This window comes from Chrysemys picta, chromosome 1, assembly GCF_011386835.1.
Source record: "Chrysemys picta bellii isolate R12L10 chromosome 1, ASM1138683v2, whole genome shotgun sequence".
Classification (NCBI taxonomy): domain Eukaryota; kingdom Metazoa; phylum Chordata; order Testudines; family Emydidae; genus Chrysemys; species Chrysemys picta.
The window spans coordinates 350,302,774-350,323,816 of NC_088791.1; the positions used below are offsets into that span (position 1 = coordinate 350,302,774).

At 46.7% G+C, this 21,043-nt stretch overlaps 1 protein-coding gene across 1 annotated transcript; it reads left to right on the top strand.

Annotated features, from left to right (window-relative positions):
- The first annotated feature begins 6,601 nt into the window (after window positions 1-6,601).
- LOC135984257 (olfactory receptor 51G2-like) lies at window positions 6,602-8,201 on the top strand. The gene is made up of 2 exons (XM_065599031.1): window positions 6,602-7,458; window positions 7,654-8,201. The coding sequence occupies exons 1-2, from the start codon at window positions 7,068-7,070 to the stop codon at window positions 8,199-8,201; spliced, it is 939 nt and encodes a 312-aa protein (XP_065455103.1). The 5' UTR covers window positions 6,602-7,067.
- Window positions 8,202-21,043: the final 12,842 nt, after the last annotated feature.

A 21,043-nucleotide genomic window follows, 5' to 3' on the forward strand; every position in this document is an offset into this window, starting at 1 on the left:
CCAACTGTCCCAGCAGCAGACACTCAGATACTCGCCAACACAGCCCCCCTAATGCAGCACTTAGAGTACCTCCTCTCGGACAGCTCCCAGGCAAACTCCCTCTGTTAGCGGGATGTGTTGTACACCTTAATTCAATGGCCATTAGAGGTGGTGTGTTGGGGATTGTCCCCTTTATGGGTATGAGAGATTAGGGGTGTCAGTGACTTTTGGAGCTGACAGGAGATTTGTAGAGCCAGCTAGTGGGAGGGAGGAAGATGGTCCTGGGGAAATCCTAGGCTACTGTTTCTTTAAGGGCCTGGGACAAGGGCCTTGGAGAGAAGGGCATGGCTCCCTTTACTCCAGGAAAAAACAGGAGGAGTTGTAGAAGGGAAGGCAGGCTGAATCCTCTCTCAAATGATGGGCAACACAAGCAGGGGTCAGACAGCTGCCCTGGCTCAGCCCAGGGGAAAGGAACTGAGATATCATAGGAACCAGATGGGGAGAAGCCAGTGAGGTTGCAGCAAGCCTGAAACAAGACTGACCCCAGCAATCAGGGGGTCCTGAATAAAGGTGGAGGATGGAACCGGAGGGTAGGAAAGCCTGTGTTTTGGAGAAGACTGAATTTATGTGACCCCACATTAATTCTCGTTTCAAGTATCCCAGGCTGAGAGTATGTCATTGCAAGGACCTTAGAGGGAAGGGCAGGGCACCTGCAGGGCTACCTCAGGCCCCAAGGGGGCACTCTGGGGAGGCTCCTGTCCACAGGGTCTTGGCCATAGTGGGTTGTGCTCTTGCAAGCCATTACCACCGGGCGTATATCAGCCCAGCCCCCAGGCAGCTCTAAAGTCCACTGAGGCAGCAGGAGAACAGACCAGTGAATCAAACCACTCCTGGCCCTCCCCGCTCTCTACAGCTGAGGTGGGAGCTCTGCTGGCAAAACAGAGAACTGAGCCAGGTCTGTCACTGCTCAGATGGCTGGAAGGCTGGCCTTGTGGTCTGGCACTGCTCTATGACTCAGGACAACTGGGTATGATTGCCTTGTTTTGTGTGAATGTGGGCAAGACATTGCCTGTCTCTGAGCCTCTGCACAGGTGGATAATAGACCTGCCCTGCCTCAAAATGGTGGAGGGAGAATAAAGATAGTCAAGGTGATCAGATACCCTCAGACCCTAGGATCAGGGCTATGTCATGGTTCACCAGAGCAACATCTCTGACATTTGTTACAAAAGGCCTCTTACCACAGCCTCCCATGACAGCTGGCTTCTGAGAAGCCCTGAGACTTCAGCACCTAGGTTTCTGTGGCAGATGTGGGGGTGCTCAGGAGTGACAGTGAGGGGTAGGGAGTGGATTTCTGAGGAGAGTGTTGGAGTGTCACAGTTATGCTGGGAGTTTCAACACAGTCACTGGACCATCTTAGACATCTGCTGGGAGAAAGCAGTCAGAGATCAAAGGTCAGCTCCACAACTTGGCCCTGTAACATAGACACAGCTGAGCACTACAGTGACTGGGTCCAGGCTCGCACAGGTTTCAGCAAAGGCTACTTCCCGAAGAAAGGGGCAAACAGATGGGAAGATGCTCTCAGAGACACAGGGAAACTAGGCTGGGTCCCAAGAGCTCCTTGTCTTCTCAAAAGATTGTAAGTTGGGCCAAAAGAATGTAAGAAGTTCTCTATCTCCTGAGCAAAGCCTGTCTAACTTAGCTTGTAGTGATATGTCAGATAGATTAGTGTAGACATATGACCACTGCCTGATATTTTAAAACCATTTCTTCTAATACTGTGTGCTGTTTGCAAATAAACCTACTAGTTTTAAGGAGGCTGATGGGGACTGTATAGCTCTGGTCAGAAGCATCCTAAGGAAAGATGCTGAGGTGTCCAGTGGGACCTGCTTGGTGATACGTGTTTAGCATAGATGGGTGTTGTTCCCAGCTGGAAGAGTGGCATAATTGTGATATTCCCCCAAAGACAGGAAAGACCATGGTTTAGAGGGTAAAGAGACCATATACACAGTTTTACTGTGACAATCCTAATTCTTCTTGGCCAATATCTATCCTTATTGAAAAAAGAACAGGAGTACTTGTGGCACCTTAGAGACTAACACATTTATTATAGCATAAGCTTTCGTGGACTACAGCCCACTTCTTCAGATGTGTATAGAGTGGAACATATATTGAGGAGATATATATACACACATACAGAGAGCATGAACAGGTGGGAGTTGTCTTACCACTCTAGCCAATGTCCAGGGGATGTTCAGTGTGGGATGCTGATGGGGTCTGGTGCTGACAGACGCTGGAGCTGGGCTAGATAACAGATTTTCCCCACATTTAAATTTTGACCGGAACTGAAATGTTTCTTTTTCATCCATATTTTAGGGGGAGTTTTCATACAAAATAGATCATTTTTTTCAAAAGCTCAGCTGCCATGATATTGCCCAGCTGCAGCTTCTTGGCTCCATAACAGAAATTGGAGGGTTTTCATTTGCTGCTTCCTCGCAACAGAAATGAACTTTGCACTGACTGAGTCTATGGCTGGACTCAGGGTATGGAAAGGTCAAAAGATCCTGCCCAGTCTATGGCTGGGGTATTGTGCCCATCAGCTACTCTATCAGCCTTCCCGTCTCTGAAGTTCCCTGATGGCCAAGTGGCCCCCAAGGGAATGTGCGAACTTGCTTCATAAACACAGTTGCCTCCCCATCTGAACAGATACTGCCTGCTGCCTGTGTAACCTCTCCTCTGACTCCTTGTCCTTTTGGCTGAAGACCTCTGGTGTCAGCGGCTCCTCTTCTAGCAGGAATTGGGTACGTTGGCAGGTTTCACTAGCTTTAAAATGCAAAGTGCTGTGTAAAGGCTGCGAGCTGTTTCCATTGGCAGATGTTCTGTAGAGTGGCAGAGGACTCAGCTGGGCTGTCGGGGTAACTCAGTGACGGGGCTGGAGGACAGGCAGCGCTAGGTAGCTTGGGAACCTCTCCCCTACATATGCCCATGGTCCACATTCAGTTGTTCAAGCTACATAGAAATCTCACATTCAAAGTGAGCTTGGAGTGTTAAAACCCTGATGCCCCAAGTCGGGATTTCTCAAGGGTTACCATTTCTCAAGGTGCCCGATCCTACCAGGGGCTAGGTTGAGGAGACCCCATGCAATATCCGTGACTAGTTCCCAACTCGCCTCAGGTTTATTTCCCCCTGGAAATTGAACCAGCAAATGCATATTCAAAGGTTTTATTCTCTGGTTCGATTCTGAAGGCATGAATTCAGAGCTGCTTTGGTCTGTGGTAACAGGTCCTATAGTGCATTTTTCTGTTTCCTGACTGACTGAGAGCTCCAGCACTTCTGCCCTGTAGATACCCGTCAGAGTTACAGGACTACCTGCATGTCTGCCCCATCTCTGCTCTCCATATGCCAGATGTCAGACCTCATAACCTTCCTCTCATGGAGTGGAATCCCGCAATCCTCCTGACCTCATCCTGGGCCCTGGGCTACAACACACTGCGGGGGACTGTGCTTGTCCAGCAAGTCCCAGTGGGTTCAGCACCCGTGGTTCTTCCCTTTGTGAGCATGTGACTAATGCTGAGACGAGTGATCAGTCAGCCTTCTTGACCCAGAACACTCTTTAATCTGAACAGTAGAAATAAAGCATAACATGGGAGAATAAGAGGTTTTTCCAAGAACAGTCTGTACACGTCTCTGACTCCAAGTCCTCCCACTCTGATGCAGGCAGACGGAGGCCCAGGTCATTCAGATTTCCCCAGCGGTGTCTGTCCTTGCAGTCTGAAGAGCTTCGCAGCAAAAGCTGCCCCATCTCTGGACAGACTCCCAGTGCTGGCAAAACAAGCTGTGTGATGTGGCTGGAGCCCAGAAATAGGCTTTTCCCAACTTGTAGCTCCGGTGTTGTCTCTCAGCTTCCCTGAAGTGCTGAGTGAGCGATGGCTTTTCTTGATCTGTGCGTCCCCATTCTGCTTGTTTTCCAACAGCCTACTATTATCTAAATAGAGCCATACTGGTTTCACTCAATATAGCTGTAACATAAACATCCCCAAAGTTAACCCAATATAGTTACACAGCAAACATCCCAACAACTGGGCTTAACACACACATTCACTATGGCAGCTCAGCTCCATGTCTGTCCCAACGCCGTTCCCGCGTGCTATGGATTTTATGAATACAGGACAGAGACAGTCAGAGAGAGAGAGAGAGAGAGAGAGAGAGAGAGAGAGAGAGCAATAGACTATTTTCCTGTGGGAAATGAAGTTCCATTTCCATGAATACTCATGCATTTGACTTTCAAATCCACTTCCTGCAAACTCTCATCCTGTCTGTAGAACAGCTGCTGCGGTTACTATGTACTAGAGAGTGAGAGCTCAGGGATTGGATATTTTCTATACTGATTCCAATGCCTGTTACCATTCCAGATACAGGCTGCAGACTGACAGAACCCAACCTGAGGAGAACCAGTCAGCTATTAACCCGGGACAGAGGAGCTACTAGACTTTTGTTTTCTGACAAATGACTGAATGAGGGGTAAGACACTGCAATCTTTTCAATTTTTGAAGAAATCCCAATGACAGAAGCTACACTTTAAGTCCCACTGTAACCTGAGAAATCATCTCTGCACAAATATCAGAGAGGAAAGACTGGGTTGACATGTGTGTGCTAAAGTGCAGATGTGTAAATGTTATGCGAAAACTTGTAATTGTAATACGAATTTTACACATCAAACTTTCATGCCATGCAGGTATATCGAAAGCCATCAGCAGAGTTGTTGGAATCTCTACAGGAAGGAGCAGTGGTAACTTTACTGCTTAATGGATTTTGCTTTAGAAAGTATTTTAGAAATACTCCACATACTATTTGGAAAGGTTTTATGCTATGAACTCCTTGTTCAGTGAATCATAAAGGCATAGCATCATAGAAGACTAGCGTTGGAAGAGACCTCAGGAGTTCATCTAGTCTAACGCCCTGCTGAAAGCAGGACCAATCCCAACTAAATCATCCCAGCCAGGACTTTGTCAAACCAGGCCTTAAAAACCTCTATGGATGGAGATTCCACCACCTCCTCACGTAACCAATTGCAGTGCTTTACCATCTTCCTCGTGAAATAGTGATTCCTAATATCCAATCTACACCTCCCGCACTGCAACTTGAGACCATTACTCCTTGTTCTGTCATCTACCACCACTGAGAACAGCCGACCTCCATCCTCTTTGGAACCCCACTTCAGGTAGTTGAAGGCTGCTTTCAAATCCCCCCTCACTTTTCTCTTCTGCAGACTAAACAAGCCCAGTTCCCACAGCCTCTCCTCGTAAGTCATGTGTCCTAGCCTCTGATCATTTTCGTTGCCCTCCTCTTGACTCTCTCCAATTTGTTCACAGACTTTCTATAGTGGGGGGGCGGGACTAAAACTGGACCCAATACTCCAGATGTGGCCTCACCAGTGATGAATAGAGGGAAATAATCACCTTCCTCAATCTGCTGGAAATGCGCCTACTAATGCAGCCCAATATGTCGTTGGCCTTCTCGGCAACAAGAGCACACTGTTGACTCATATCCAGCTTCTCATCCACTGTAATCCCCAGGTCCTTTTCTGCAGAACTGCTGCTTAGCCAATTGGTCCCCAGTCTGTAGCGGTGTGTGGGATTCTTCCATCCTAAGCGCAGGACTCTACACTTGTCCTTGTTGAACCTCATTAGATTTCATTTGGCCCAATCCTCCCATTTGTCTGGGTCACTCTGGACCCTATCCCTACCCTCCAGTGTATTTACCTCTCCCGCGAAGCTTAGTGTCATCTGTGAACTTGCTGAAGGTGCAATTCATCCCACCATCCAGATCATTAATAAAGATTTTGAATAGTTGTATGATACTGTCTCCTGGTAACTAACAAGAAGCTGTTTCTAATCATGGTCATGAACACAATACCTCTGCAATACCTGTGCAAGACTTCCCAAAAAGTCCTGAGAAAAAGACCACTGGTTTGTGTTTCAGCAAAGAGTAGGGCAGAGGTGCAGGAAAGGGGAGTGTAATATGGTTGTATGTAATTATCACCTTACATGAGAATGGCTGAAGTAACTTGCACACTGAAGAGGATATTAGTGCAAACCTACTGCTTGCACTATTTTGGCATTAAGTGATGCCAACCCTTTCTCCACGCAGATGAAGTAACTGTTCGTATCAACTTGTATCTTTGCAGATAGCTACAGACCCTTGCACGGGGAGAGGGAGCAGTACCTCTAAGGATGGAGAGAAACCTGTAGGATGATCAGACTTTCTGGATTCAGTCAATGTTGGCCAGGCAACATACATCAGCTGCTCCTGGAGGGATTCTCGGGGGACAGAGTGTATCACCAGGAACATTTGTTGAGGGAAAATGAATAGAGCCTGGTTCTTATCAAATTTACACATGTAAATCTGGAGTGATGCAGTTGAAGTCAATGTTAGTGAATGCAGAATGTGGACTTGGGAATTTTTCCCATGTGCTGCAAAGAGGCAGAGGCATAATTTGGGCTCTCAGGAATGGAGAAAATAATGATAAATATATAAAATGAGGCAATGAAACACATTTATAAATATCTTCAAAGCAGCACAGATAAATATCATGACTGTTTTAACCATCCACTTGCCATGTGTTTGTACACATGTCATGATACAATGGGCCACACTCAGAAGTGGAGGGCCAGAAATAGTGTCTGTGGGAAGGTCACAATTGTAAAATCACACAGTGTTCAAGTAGGCTGCAGAACTCCCAGCCAGAAGCTATCAGTGGGCTAAGAGCCTAGCAGGATTCAAAGAGGGACTGGATGTTTATATGGGTAACCAAACAATCCAATTACACAAGTGAGGGCTGTTAGCATGTGGAACTGGCCAGTGGATACTGGGATACATGGGCTACAGCTCTGATCCAGTCTGGCAATGCCTATCTCGATATTGCTGGTATAAATCCAAGACTTTGTTTTTGCTGATTTTTCATTCGCTCCTGGGAGTCTCCAGACTTGCACTAAGAGCAGAAAGATGTCTCTTTAAATATCATCCAGTTTCCTGTTCTTTTTCCTTTCAGGAAGGAAACTTCAAAACTCCTTGGATCTGTAGAGTACATAATGTCATCTGTCAATGACACTAAATTCAAATCCGCAGTGTTCCTTCTCACTGGGATACCTGGGCAGGAAGATGTCCAAAATCTCTGGATCTCTCTCCCCTTGTGCTTAATGTATGTTATTTCAATATTAGGAAATTCAGTCATTCTGTTCATTATAAAAACAGATCCAAGCCTCCATGAGCCCATGTACATTTTCCTTTCCATGTTGGGCGTCACAGACCTTGGATTATTGATAGCCACCATACCGACGATACTGGGCATATTCTTGTTTAACTCCAGGAAGATCAGCTTCGATGCCTGTTTTGCCCAGTTGTTCTTTATCCAGTCACTTCAATGCATTGAATCCTCCGTGCTCTTGTTGATGGCCTTTGACCGCTTCATTGCAATCCGCAAAAAGAAGAACAGGAGGACTTGTGGCACCTTAGAGACTAACAAATTATGCATCCGAAGAAGTGGGCTGTAGTCCACGAAAGCTTATGCTCTAATAAATTTGTTAGTCTCTAAGGTGCCACAAGTCCTCCTGTTCTTCTTTTTGCGGATACAGACTAACACGGCTGCTACTCTGAAACCTTTCATTGCAATCCGTGATCCGCTGAGATATGTCTCAATCTTAACCCTGCCAAGAATAGGCAAGATGGGACTGGTGTGTGTTCTAAGAGGGGTGGTCATAATACTCCCATTCCCCCTTCTCCTGAAGAGGTTCCAATACTGTCGAGCCAATGTCCTCTCCCATGCTTACTGCCTGCAACAGGAGGTCATGACAATGGCATGTGCGGACTTCACAGTCAACAACATCTATGGCTTGTTTACTACCGTCCTAACGGTGGGGTTGGACTGGCTGCTCATCTTCCTCTCTTATGTGATGATCCTCAAAACAGTGCTGAGCATCGCTTCCCGCAAGGAGTTCCTTAGGGCCCTAAACACCTGCGTCGCCCACCTCTGCGCCGTCCTGCTCTTCTACACTCCAGAGTTCAGCCTGACTTTGATACACAGATTCGGGAAGGGCTCTTCTCCCTTGCTTCAGATCGTCCTGGGCTATGTCTACCTTCTGGTTCCTCCTCTGATTAACCCAATCGTGTACAGCGTGAAAAGCAAACACCTTCGTTCGAGGATAATCAGGGTGTTGGTGAAGTGAAGGGTCAGTTTATCACCCGGATCCCATTCTGATAGCATATGAAACAGAAACACAGGACCTGGTGACTTATTCCATCCTGGACCCTTCTATCTGTGATGACATGAGCAATTGATCTCCACTCTGTACAGACAGGTTCAGATGGGGTCTAAGGCCTGAATCAATGTTATAGGGGTTGTTTCCACCCATTGTTGAGGGAGGACAGTGCACTGGGGGAAGGAGACCAAGGCAGGCAGCACCATTTACAATGTGACTGTGTTCATGGAGAGCCAGGGGGCCGGAAGGATGTTGGCCCATAAATAGCCATATTGCTGGCTGTGCCACCCTCAGAAATCCTGTCAATACGCTCAATAAAGAGAAGGGATGTGGATGTTGTTTCCCATTACACCTGTCTTGTCACTGTCTTGTTTCTGGTTAAACATCCTTGGGCTATGAAAACAGCTGCCGAGCTGTTTTGCGGTCACTGTCCTGGCCCTTCCAGAGCGCTCTGGGTGCTGTGTGATCCATGGGGATGCACCAGCTGTTGTCAGGAGCTGTTCAAGGGGCACAGACACCCACCCTCCACCCACACCCTCAGCCAGGTGCTTGTAACTGAGTTGTGTCATAGACATGATTCTTGCAGGAGCCGCAAGAGAAGCTATTCAGGAAGCCCTCCAACTACCACCGTTGGTGGCTCAGCACACAGCACACCTGATAAGCCTACTCCACACAGAAGCAGAGCAGAGCTGGCTGAGTGAGTCAGAGTCTGACACACAGGAGTCCTGGGAAGAGACTCAGGCCCGTATTTCCCTCCCCTCCGTTTCTCCTGCCCCAGGAATGCAAAGGGGTAGAACAGAGTCACAGCTCTCTCCTGTCCCCGTACAGCGGATTCAGTGCAGGGTGACCACCTTCTCAAAAGGAATTAGCAGGACTGATGCAGGAGCCCTGTCCCCTCCATGGTCTCACCCCTGGCTCTCTTCTTCCCCCTGAACTCCCTCCTCCTGCTCCTTCTCTTCCCCCAAGCCCCTCCCAGTGACAAGGCCAGATGTCAGAACCAGGACATGGTAAAAGAAGCCCAGGGAGGAGGTCCCGCTCTGGGGAACTCCAGACCCTCCACCTACCCCTTCAGAGGACTCAGCCTCTGGGAAAAGAGGAGCAGGGTGGGGGCCTCATAGCGCAGTGGGGCTAAGGACCTCAGCCCCCCAACAGTGAAAAGGGTGGCTCTTCCCATGAGCAGGTGTGGATCGGCACCACAGGGAATTCAGGACAAATGCTGTTCCAGTGTCTTTCAGCCCACACTGGGACTTGAACTCTCCTGCCCAATTCAGGTGGGTGGTCCATCCTAATTCAGTGGCAATTAGAGGTGGTGTGTTGGGGACTGTCCCCTTTATGGGTAAGCGAGATTAGAGGGGTCAGTCAACCGCTGATCCAGGGTGTGGCCCTTTAAGATTCCAGTGAGTTTTGCAGCTGACAGGAGCTTTGTAGAGTGAGCTAGTGGGAGAGAGAAAAATGGTCATGGGGAATAGTTAGTGCTTTGGGAAATCCCAGGCTACTGTTTTTTTAAGGGCCTTGTAGGGCAGGGCATGGCTCCCTTCACTCCATGCGAAACAGGAGGAGCCTTAGGAGGGCAGGTGGGCTGCGTCCCCTCTCAAACCATGGGCGACACCAGCAGGGGATGGACAGCTGCCCTGGCTCAGCCCAGGGGAAAGGGACTGAGATATCATGGGTACCAGCTGGGGAGAAGCCAGTGAAGTTTCAGCAAGCCTGAAACAAGACTGACCCCAGCAAGCAGGGTGGTGAGGGGCTCCTGAATAACGTAGAAGGATGGAACCAGAGGGTCAGAAAGCCTGTGTTATGGACAAGACTGAATAAATGTGACCCCACAAAAGGGGCTCTTCTTTCAAGTATCCCAACCTGAGAGCAAGTCATTGCAAGGACCTTAGAGAGAAGGGCAGGGTGCCTGCTATGCTACCTCAGACCCCAAGGGGGCATTCTGGGGACGCTCCTGGCCACAGGATCTTGGCCATAGTGGGTTGTGCTCTTGCAAGCCATTACCACTGGGCGTATATCAGCCCAGCCCCCAGGCAGCTCTAAATTCCACTGAGGCAGCGGGAGAACAAACCAGTGAATCAAACCACTGTAACAAGCTCCTTGACCTCCCCGCTCTCTGCAGCTGAGGTGGGAGCTGTGCTGGCAAAACAGAGAACTGAGCCAGGTCTGTCACTGCTCAAATGGCTGGAAGGCTGGCCTTGTGGTCTGGCACTGCTCTATGACTCAGAACAATTGGGTCTGATTGCCTTGTTTTGTGTGAATGTGGGCAAGACATTGCCTGTCTCTGAGCCTCTGCACAGGTGGATAATAGATCTGTCCTGCCCCACAGTGGTGGTGGGAGAATAAAGATAGTCAAGGTGATCAGATACCCTCAGACCCTAGGATCAGGGCTATGTCATGGTTCACCAGAGCAACATTTCTGACATTTGTCTACAAAAGGCCTCTTACCACAGCCTCCCATAATAGCTGGCTTCTGAGAAGCCCTGAGACTCAAGCACCGAGGTGTCTGTGGCAGATGTGGGGGTGCTCAGGAGTGACAGTGAGGGGTAGGGAGTGGATTTCTGAGGAGAGTGTTGGAGTGTCACAGTTATACTGGGAGTTTCAACACAGTCACTGGACCATCTTAGACGTCTGCTGGGAGAAAGCAGTCAGAGGGCAAAGGTCAGCTCCACAACTTGGCCCTGTAACATAGACACAGCTGAGCACTACGGTGACTGGGCCCAGGCTCGCACAGGTTTCAGCAAAGGCTACTTCCAAAAGAAAGGGGCAAACAGTTGAGAAGATGCTCTCAGAGACACAGAGAAACTAGGCTGTGTCCTAAGAGCTCCTTGTCTTCCCAAAAGAATGTAAGTTGGGCCAGTTCTGTTTCTCTATCTCCTGAGCAAAGCCTGTCTAACTTTGCTTGTAGTGATATGTCAGATAGATTAGTGTAGACATGACCACTGCCTGATATTTTAAAACCATTTCTTCTAATGCTTTGTGCTGTTTGCTAATAAACCTACTAGTTTTAAGGAGGCTGATGGTGACTGTATAGCTCTGGTCAGAATATCCTAAGGAAGGATGCTGAGGTGTCCAGTGGGACCTGCTTGGTGATAAGTGTTTAGCATAGATGGGTGTTGTTCCCAGCTGGAAGAGTGGGATAATTGTGATATTCCCCCAAAGACAGGTTTAGAGGGTAAAGAGACCATATACACAGTTTTACTGTGACAATCCTAATTCTTCTTGGCCAATATCTATCCTTATTGAGTGGCTATCAGCATTCAGAGGAGCAACTTGTTCAAGCTGCATCCAAGATAACGATCCACTGAAGACAATGATTAATAGATTCATAGAATTTAAGGCTGTAAGGGACCATTAGATCATCTAGTCTGACCTCCTGCCGAATTTCTCCCAGTTACCTCCGTATTGAGCCCAATGACATGTCTGTTCACAGCTTGTGTTCATCAGAGAGATTTCAGCTCTGTTTGTGTCATTAGGATGATTTCTGGTACTGGGCGGAGAACCTGAACTCTTCCCAACAACCCTTCGTGATGAGGTCTGTCATTAGCACAGCCTCCTTTAACATTGGCGTTCTGGGCCACTCCTGCAGCTCGGCTTAGAGGGGGGAATCAGGATGTGCTTCCAGAGAGCGTTAGAGTATTGCCTGGCCAAACAGAGTCCTGTTGGGCTGCCCCTCGGTCTGATCCTGACCCCCATCTGCTCCGTGAACAATGAGCACTGGAGATAGACCTCACTCCCTGCACACAAATTTCCAACATCACCAAGTTTGGGGGTAGGTAGATCAGGGTTTTTGTGTCCAATAAGGAGTTAGCAGTAGACATTTAGAGCTGGGCTTGGGTCACTTCCCGATGTATTAACAATCTGATTGGCCTTGCTTACCTCTGAGCTGTGTCTCTGCCACTGATGGACTGTGTGACAAGAAATGTCAATTAACCAACTCTCCGTATCTTTGTTTTTGGGTGCTCCACTTGAGATACGACCAGCAGTGCCACCTCTTGGGATTTTATTGGGAGTCTCACACTATTTGCTGTCTTTCTGGAATCCTCAACTTCTGCAATCAAGACCCTGTGCAGGATTCTCAGCTTTCGGTTTTCTTTTAAAAGTTTATTTAAACAAGTGACCAGAAGAGAAGCTCGAAAACCTGAAGCAGGTGACCCCAATGGCTCAGAAACAAAGTCAAGTGAAAACGAACCCCATATTAGTGTATATTTAAATATCATTACTTCTAAGCCAATCTCATAATTTTTGGTGGTGTGACTCACACTCAATGAAGGGGCTTACCAATACCGAGTACCTAATGGAAGAGATCTGAAAAGCAATGAGCAAAAGACACAAACACTAAGAGCAATTTTTTTTAACATATGTTATAAGCGGTAAGCCAGCCAGACACTGAGTGGGGCTACTGGAAAACTGAGGTGCTAAAGGAGCACTGAAGAAAGATGAGGCTGTTATGCCGAGGATAAATGAATGTTTTGTCTTAATCTTCACTGAAGAGGATGAGAGGGATATTCCCACACCTGAGCCATTCTTTTCAGGTTACAAATCTGAGAAACTCCCCATATTGAGGTGTCAGTAGAGGAGGTTGTGACGCTGCACCCCAGATTCGTCATAGTGGTATGATTATGAGATGATTATGACATAATTATGATGCATCTGGTACAAGATATGTCTTGAGAGGTGTCATTGGAAAAGTTATGATTAGCAGATTACGATTATCCTATTTGTGTGCATGTATCATTTTTGTACCTGAAGTTATGAATAGTAACTATACATCTGTATTTCAAATGTGCTTACTCTGGGTAACACCCTAAAGTATCCTTTCGAGGACAACAAGGAAGAAGCTAGCCAGTGCTGATGGCTCATCAACAAAGACTATGGACCATGCAAGAGCCCATCCTCCCTGTGTCGTTCCAGCCAGCCTATGAGTGATGGTTGCTGTGACTCAGCAGGTCATGCAAGGTCATGGGATCAGACCATATGCCACTAAACTCCATTTTGGTACCTGTATTTTTCCACCAACTGGGCTGGGAACTTGGCTTGAAACAAAGGGTTCTCACCGTATTGAAAAACTATACAAGGTGGGGAGTGACATCCTTTCTTGCCCTCACTACCCACATAAGAGAACTCCTGGAAACAACTGGAAAAAAAGGTCTGAACAAGGGGAAATGTTGATCCCAGACTAAAGGGATTTCTAGCCTGTGTATGAAAACTCAGTGGACTGCTTCAATCACCAGCCACAGTGAGAAATTGATAATTCATATCACATCTATCAAGTATTTAGGCTTATTTTGAATTTTTATTTATTTGCTGCATGATCTGCTTGGATCTGCTTGTTATCACTTATAAACACTTAAAATCTATCTTTGTCTAGGTAATAAACTTCTTTTATGTTTTATCATAATTGGTGTGTTTTGAGAGAAATGTCTTGGAAAATCTCAGCTCTGTAAATAAAGTTTTTTGCGTCTCTGTCCCACATCGAGGGGATAGCCACCTATATTAATCAGTATGCATTGTGCAGATCCCTGTGAAATACAAGATGGCAGAATTCTGGGTTTATACTTCAGCAAGGGTGCAAGGCTGGGGAGCTGGGAAATTGGCTGTTCTTTCCTGTTTGTCCTGGAGTGGCTTAGGTAAAGCACTCAGGTAGATCAGTTGGTTTTCAGCACCAAATGCTGTCATGTTGGATGATAACAGGCCTTGGAGTAGCTCATTGTGTCACCAGAAGAGCACTGTGGAGTGGCCAACCGAGCTGAACGGATAGGAGGTTCAGTGATTCCACCGACTTCCAGACTGCACCCCAGCGGGGACAACGCATCACACAGGCTTTAGAACAAACCGATAAACTAAACTATAAAGTCACCAGGACCATATGACATTCACCCAATAGTTCCAAAGGAACTATCATATCAAATTTCAGAACTACTAACTGTGGTATATTTCAGGCTTTGTACCAGGTGAATTGTAGCTGATTTTTAAAAAAAAGGCTACTGAGGTGATCCAAGCAATTACAGGCTATTAACCGTAACTTTAGTACCAGGCAAATTGATTTAAACTATAGTAAAGAACAGAATTATCAGACACCCACATGAACATCATTCGCTGTGGAACAGTCAACATGTCTTTTGCAAAGGGAAATCATGCCTTACCAATCTATTAGAATTCTTTGAGCGGTCCAACAAAGCTGTGTGCAAGGGTGATCTACATGATATAGTGTACTGGGATTTTCAGAAAAACTTTGACAAGACCCCTCACGAAAGTCTCTTGAGAAAAGAAAGCAGTCATGGGAAAAGAAGGAAGGGTCTCTCATGGATAAGTAACTAGTTAAAAGACAGGCAACAAAGAGTAGGAGTAAATGGTCAATTTTCAGAATGGAGAGAAGTAAATCATGGGGTCGTCCTGAGGTCTGGAGTGGTGCTAGTGCTGTTCCCCAAATTCATAAATGGAAAACAGGGTAAGAAATGAGGTGGCAAAATTTGCAGATGAGATGAAATTATTCAATATTGTTATGTGCAAAGCAGACAGTGAAGAGTTACAATGGGATTTCACATAACTTGGAGATTGGACAACAAAATGGTAGATGAAATTCAGTGTTGATAAATGCAAAATAACGCACCCTGGAAAAACCTAATCCCAACTGTACAGACAAAATGATGGTGCCAAATAAGCTCTTGCCACTCAAAAAAGAAATCTTGGAGTCATCGTGGATAGTTCTCTGAAAACATCCGCTCAGTGTGCAGCGTCAGTCAAAAAAGCGAACAGAATGTTGGGAATCAGAGGTGGTGCTTATAATAGGCCAGGACAGGCTAGGTCTCCCCTGGTGCAGCTGTGGCCACTGCCGAGCAGTTGCAGGGTTCGCACAGGGAACTTTTTATTATTATGTGCCATGCAGGTTCCAGGGTAGGTGAGGAGGCGTTATGTGCTACTCAGCTTCTTCAGTAATCTCGCTGCACTTCATGGAGATTACTGATGAAACCAGGAACCTGAGTAACACAAGTGACAGGTTGTCACCCCTGGGTGCAGTCTGAGAGCTGTGGGTACCGCTGTGCCCCTTAACCCTCCAGTTGGGCTGGCCTGTCTTACACTGCTTTGTTGGTGACACAGTCAGCCTGTTCAAGCCCTGTTATCACCCAACATGACAGCAGGTGGCATCGCACACCCAACCGAGCCTCCTGAGAGCTTTACCTAAGCCGTTCAAAGACAGGCAGGAGACAACAGCCAATGTCCCAGCTATCCAGCCTTGCACCCTTGCTCGAGTATAAACCCAGAATTATACCATCTTCCATTCCACAGGAGTAGCGCATAAGCTCATTAATGTAGGTCGCTTTACCCTTGATGTGGGAAATATGTGCAACGGCTTTTTTACACAGAGATGAGATTTTCCCCAGACATTTTACTAACACACACTTGTGAAGATAAAGCATAAAACAGGTTTACTAATTAAAAAAGATGGAATTTAAGTGATTAAAAGTGATAGAAATCCGATCAAAGCAGATTACCTAGCAAATAAACAAAAACGCAAACTAAGGTTAACATACTATATAGATTGGATATGAATTAGAAATTTCTCACCCTGACTGATGATACAAACAGTCCACCAAGTTTCCATACGCAGGCTAGAAATCCCTTGAGCCTGGGACCAGCACTTTCCCCAGTTCAGTCTTCATTCCTCAGGTGTTTCCATGAGTTCTCTTGTGTGGGGAATGACACCAGAGGTGATGTCACTTCCCACATTATATAGCAGGAAAATACAGGTACCAAAATGGAGTTTAGTGTCATGTGGTCTGGCTCCATGCCCTTGAATGCACTACTGAGCCATAGACGGTCCCGAGTGTTCTCAGGAAGGCTCACCAGATGGGGTATAACCTTCTCCTAGAGACTGTTGTTTCTTCTAATGTCCTTTTACCTGGAATAGGCCCTTCTCAACCGACTGTCTGGACTGTAAGAATTTTGCCTAGTGGGTGTCACCCAGGTGTAACTAGGTTTGAAATACAGATACATAGTCAATATTAATAACTTCAAATGCAAAAATGATACAGGCATACAAATAGGATCATTATATTCTGCCAATTATAATTTTTCCATAGAAACCTCATAAGATATTTTTTGTACAAAATGCATATAACTATGTCATCATCATATGATAAGCATACCACTATGATTAATATTGGGGACAGTTTCACAACCACCTCCTCAGCTACCCTGGAACATGCATTGGACATATAAAAAGCGGAGGTTCTTTAGGAAGAGACAAGCTTTTCCCGAGGGGCGACTTGGGGTCTCAGGAGAGTAGGCTCAGCGTGGCTGAAGGGGCTCCAGCCAGCCCAGGTATCCTCCAACATCTGGTGTGGAGGGGGTCATTGCTCCAGCCATGGGTTCTGTGGAAGCTCTGGGGGTGGGGCAGAAGGACTAGGGCTGGGGGGCTCCACCCCCTGCTCATGTTGGAAATCATAAGGAAAGTGACAGACAATAAGAGAGAAAATATCATATATTTATATCTATATAAATCCGTGGTATAGCCACAGCTTGATTACTTTTTATAGTTCTGTTCATCCCATCTCAAAAAAGATATATTAGAATTTGAAAAAGTAGAGAGAAGGGTGAAAAAATGTTTAGGTGTATGGAACAGCTTTCATATGAGGAGACGAAGAAGTGGGCTGTAGTCCACGAAAGCTTATGCTCTAATAAATTTGTTAGTCTCTAAGGTGCCACAAGTACTCCTGTTCTTTTTATTAAAAAGCCTGGAACATTTCATCTTGGAAAAGGAGAAGACTAAGCGGGGATATAATAAGAGTTCTATAAAATCGTGAGTGCTGTGAATCATGAGAAAGTGAATCAGGAAGTGTTATTTACCCCTTCGTAAGAACCAGGGGTCACCCAAGGAAGTTAGTTGGCAGCAGGTTTAAAACAAACAAATATACTTTTTACACAAAGTACAGTCAGCTGTGGAACTCATTGCCAGGGGATGTTCTGAAAGCCAAAAGAATAACTAGTCCAATACAGGACTAGATAAGCTAATGGAGGATATGTCCATCAATAGCTATTAGCCAAGATGATCAGGGATGAAGCTCCATGCTCTGGGTGTCTCTAAACCTCTGATAGTCAGAAGCTGGGAGCAGACGCAGGGGATAGATCACTCGATAATTACACTCAACTTGTTAGTTCCCTCTGAACTATCGGCACTAATCACTGTCAGAAGACAGGACACTGGGCTAAATGGGCCACAGATATGACCCAATAAGGCCGTTCTTATGTTCTTATTTTGTTCCACTGATCGATGGGCTGCCACAGACCAGCCTGTGTTACAGAGCTGGCAAAGCCACCCTAGCCGACGTCCAGGGGCTGTTCAGTGTGGGATGCTGATGGGGACTGGTGCTGACAGGGGCTAGAGCTGGGCTAGATAACAGATTTTCCCCACATTTAAATTTTGACGCTAACTTAAATGTTTCCTTTTCATCCATATTTTAGGGGGAGTGTTCATTAAAATAGACCATTTTACTCTGAAAGCTCAACTGCCATGATATTGCCCAGCTGCAGCTTCTTGGCTCCACAACAGAAATTTGAGGCTTTTCATTTGCTGCTTCCTTGCAACATAAATGAAGTTTGCACTGAATGAGTCTGTGGCTGGACTCTGGGTATGGAAAGGTCAAAATCTCCTGCCCAGTCTATGGCTGGGGTATTGTGTTCATCAGCTACTCTGAGCAGCCTTCCCATCTCTGTGCAGTCCCCTCCACCCTGTACAACGCCCCTTCAGCAGATCCTGTGGGCAGTGGCTACTGTGACAGACCCTGGTAGCACATTTGTGATGAACCTGTGCTAGCAGGGAGCTGGAGAGGGCCCTAAAGCAGTTGTGGAGGCCCAGAGATTGTGGGCGAGTGGGACTAGCTACCAGTGGATCACTGAGATCTGTGCATAACTTTGGTTATCCCTAGATCCTGGGTCTTGCCTTTCATTCCTCAGGGAGAAGGGAAGGGACCTCGACTCCTGGAATGATCTGATGGAAATTTCCATGTAGGGAGCCTTGCTTCCCTGGCCTGCACCCTGGGTCTGTAATGTAGGAAAGGGTGCAGCCACTGAGAAATCTGGTCATTTATTATTATTATTATTATTATTATTATTATTATTATTATTTCATCAAGATCACAGTTGTGACAGCATCATCTTTACCTCTCACCACCCCCGAAGTAGCCATGAGGTTAATTGGAAACATATGAACAGTGATGACAGGCTCGGATTCTAAGGAATAGAGCCTTCAGCAGGGCTGGTGCCACACTTCAGTTTTGTAGCATCGCCAGGCATCCCCTGTGATTTGCCTTCCTGCAGTTTGCATTGGTCTGTGTTGGGGTTAAAGCTGGTACACATGAAGCCAAGCATCTCAAGTTCCCTGATGGCCTAGTGGCCCCAAGGGAATGTGCAGGCATGCTTCATAAATACAGCCGCCTCCCTATCTGAACAGATACTGCCTGCTGCCTGTGCAACCTCTCCTCTGACTCCTTGTCCTTTAAGGTGAAGACGTCTGGTGTCAGCGCCTCCCCTTCTAGCAGGAATTGGGTACGTTGGCAGGTTTCACTATCTTTAAAATGTGAAGTGAAGGGGAATGGCTGCAGGCTCTTTCCATTTGCAGATGTTCTGTGCAGTGGCAGAGGATTCAGCTGGGCTGTTGGGGTGACTCAATTATGGGGCTGGAGGGCAGGCAGCACTAGGTAGCTTGGGAACCCCTCCCCTACGTAGGCCCATAATCCATGGTGGGTTGTTCAAGCTACATAGAAATCTGACATTCAAAGAGAGTTTGGAGTGTAAAAACCCCGATGCCCCAAGTCAGGATTTCTCAAGGATTCCCATTGCCGTGTGCTCTGGGCCTGATCGTACCAAGGGCTGAGTGAGAGGAGACACGGAATATCCGTGACTAGTTCTCAACTTGCCTCAGGTTTATTTGCTCCTGGAAATTGAACCAGCAAATGCATTTTCAAAGGTTTTATTCTCTGGCTCGATTGTGAAGGCAGGAATTCAGAGCTGCGTTGCTTGGTGGTAACAGGTCCTATAGGGCATATTTCTGTTTCCTGACTGGCTGAGGGCTCCAGCACTTCTGCCCTGTAGATACCCCTCAGAGTTACAGGACTACCTGCATCTCTGCCCCCTCTCTGGTCTCCAAGTGCCAGAAGTCAGGCCTCATAACCTTCCCTCTCATGGGGTGGAATCCCGTGATCCTCCCATTCTCAGACTGGGCCCTTGGTTACAACACACTCTGGGGGACTGTGATTGCGTAGCAGGTACCAGTGGATTCGGCAGCTGTGGTTCTTCACTTTGTGACCATGTGACTAATGCTGAGACAAGTGACCAGCCAGCCTTCTTGAACCAAAATAGTGTTTGATCTGAACAGACGGAATGAAGCGTAACATGGGAGAATAGGATGGTTTTCCAAGAACAGTCTGTACACGTCTCTGACTCCAAGTCCTCCCACACTGATGCAGACACAGGCAGGCCAAGGGCCTTCAGATTTCCCCAGCGGTGTCTGTCCTTGCAGTCTGAAGAGCTTCTCAGCAAAAGCTGCCCCATCTCTGCACAGACTCCCAGCGCTGGCAAAACAAGCTGTGTAACATGGCTGGAGCCCGGAAATAGGCTCTTCCCAACGTGTAGCTCCAGTGTTGTCTCTCAACCTCCCTGAAGTGCTGACTGAGCGATGGCTTTTTCTTGATCTGTGACTTCCCATCTTGTTTGTTTTCTAGCAGCCTGCTATTGAACTAAGAAGAGCCAAACTGGTTACACCTAATAAAGCCTTAACATAAACATCCCAAAGGTTAACCCAATATAGCTCTACAGCAAACATCCCAACAACTGGGCTTAACAGACACATTCAGTTTGGCAGCTCAGCTCCATGTCTGTCCCAGTGCCGTTCCCGGGTGCTACGGATTTTATTAATACAGGTCATAGACAGTGAGAGAGAGAGAGAGAGAGAAACTACTTTCCTGTGGGAAACGAAGTTCCATTTCCATGAATACTCATGCATTTGACTTTCAAATCCACGTTCTGCAAACCATCATTCTGGCTGAATAACAGGTGCTGGGGTTACCATGTACTAGAGACTGAGAGCTCAGGGAATGATTTTTTCTATACTGATCCAATGCCTGTTACCACTCCAGATACAGGCCACAGACTGACAGAACAGAACCTGAGGAGAACCAGTCAGCTATTAACCCAGGGACAGGGGAACCACTAGACTTTTGTTTTCTGACAAGTGACTGAACGGGGGCTGAGACGTTGCGATCTTCTCAGGTTCTGAAGAAATCCAGATGACAGACACTACATTTTAAGTCCCACTCTAACCTGAGAAATCACCTCTGAAAGAAGATCGGAGTGGAAGGACTGGGTTGACAGGTGTGTACTAAAATACAGATATGTAAATGTTATGTCAACATTTTTAATTGTAATACAAATTTTACACATCAAACTTTCATGACATGAAGGTATATCGAAAGCCAGCAGCACAGTTGTTAGAATCTCTACAGGAAGGAGCAGTGGTAACTTTACTGCTTAATGGATTTTGCTTTAGAAAGTATTTCAGAAATACTCCACGTACTATTTGGAAAAGGTTGTATGCTATGAACTCCTTATTCTGTGAATCATAGAAGAATAGGATTGGGAGATCTCAGGATGTCATCTAGTCCAACCCCCTGCTCAAAGCAGGACCAACCCCAATTAAATCATCCCAGCCACAAGTTTGTGGAGCCGGGTCTTAAAAACCTATATGGATGGAGATTCCACCACCTCCCTAGGTAACCCATTCCAGTGCTTCACCACCCTCCTAGTGAAGTATGGTT

Bases quoted from the DNA above. Each gene is read 5' to 3' on its own strand.
- LOC135984257 (XM_065599031.1), top strand. From the start codon at position 7,068: ATGTCATCTGTCAATGACACTAAATTCAAATCCGCAGTGTTCCTTCTC. The intron at 7,459-7,653 runs AAAAGAAGAACA...TTGCAATCCGTG, and splicing joins CCGCTTCATTGCAATCCGCA to ATCCGCTGAGATATGTCTCA.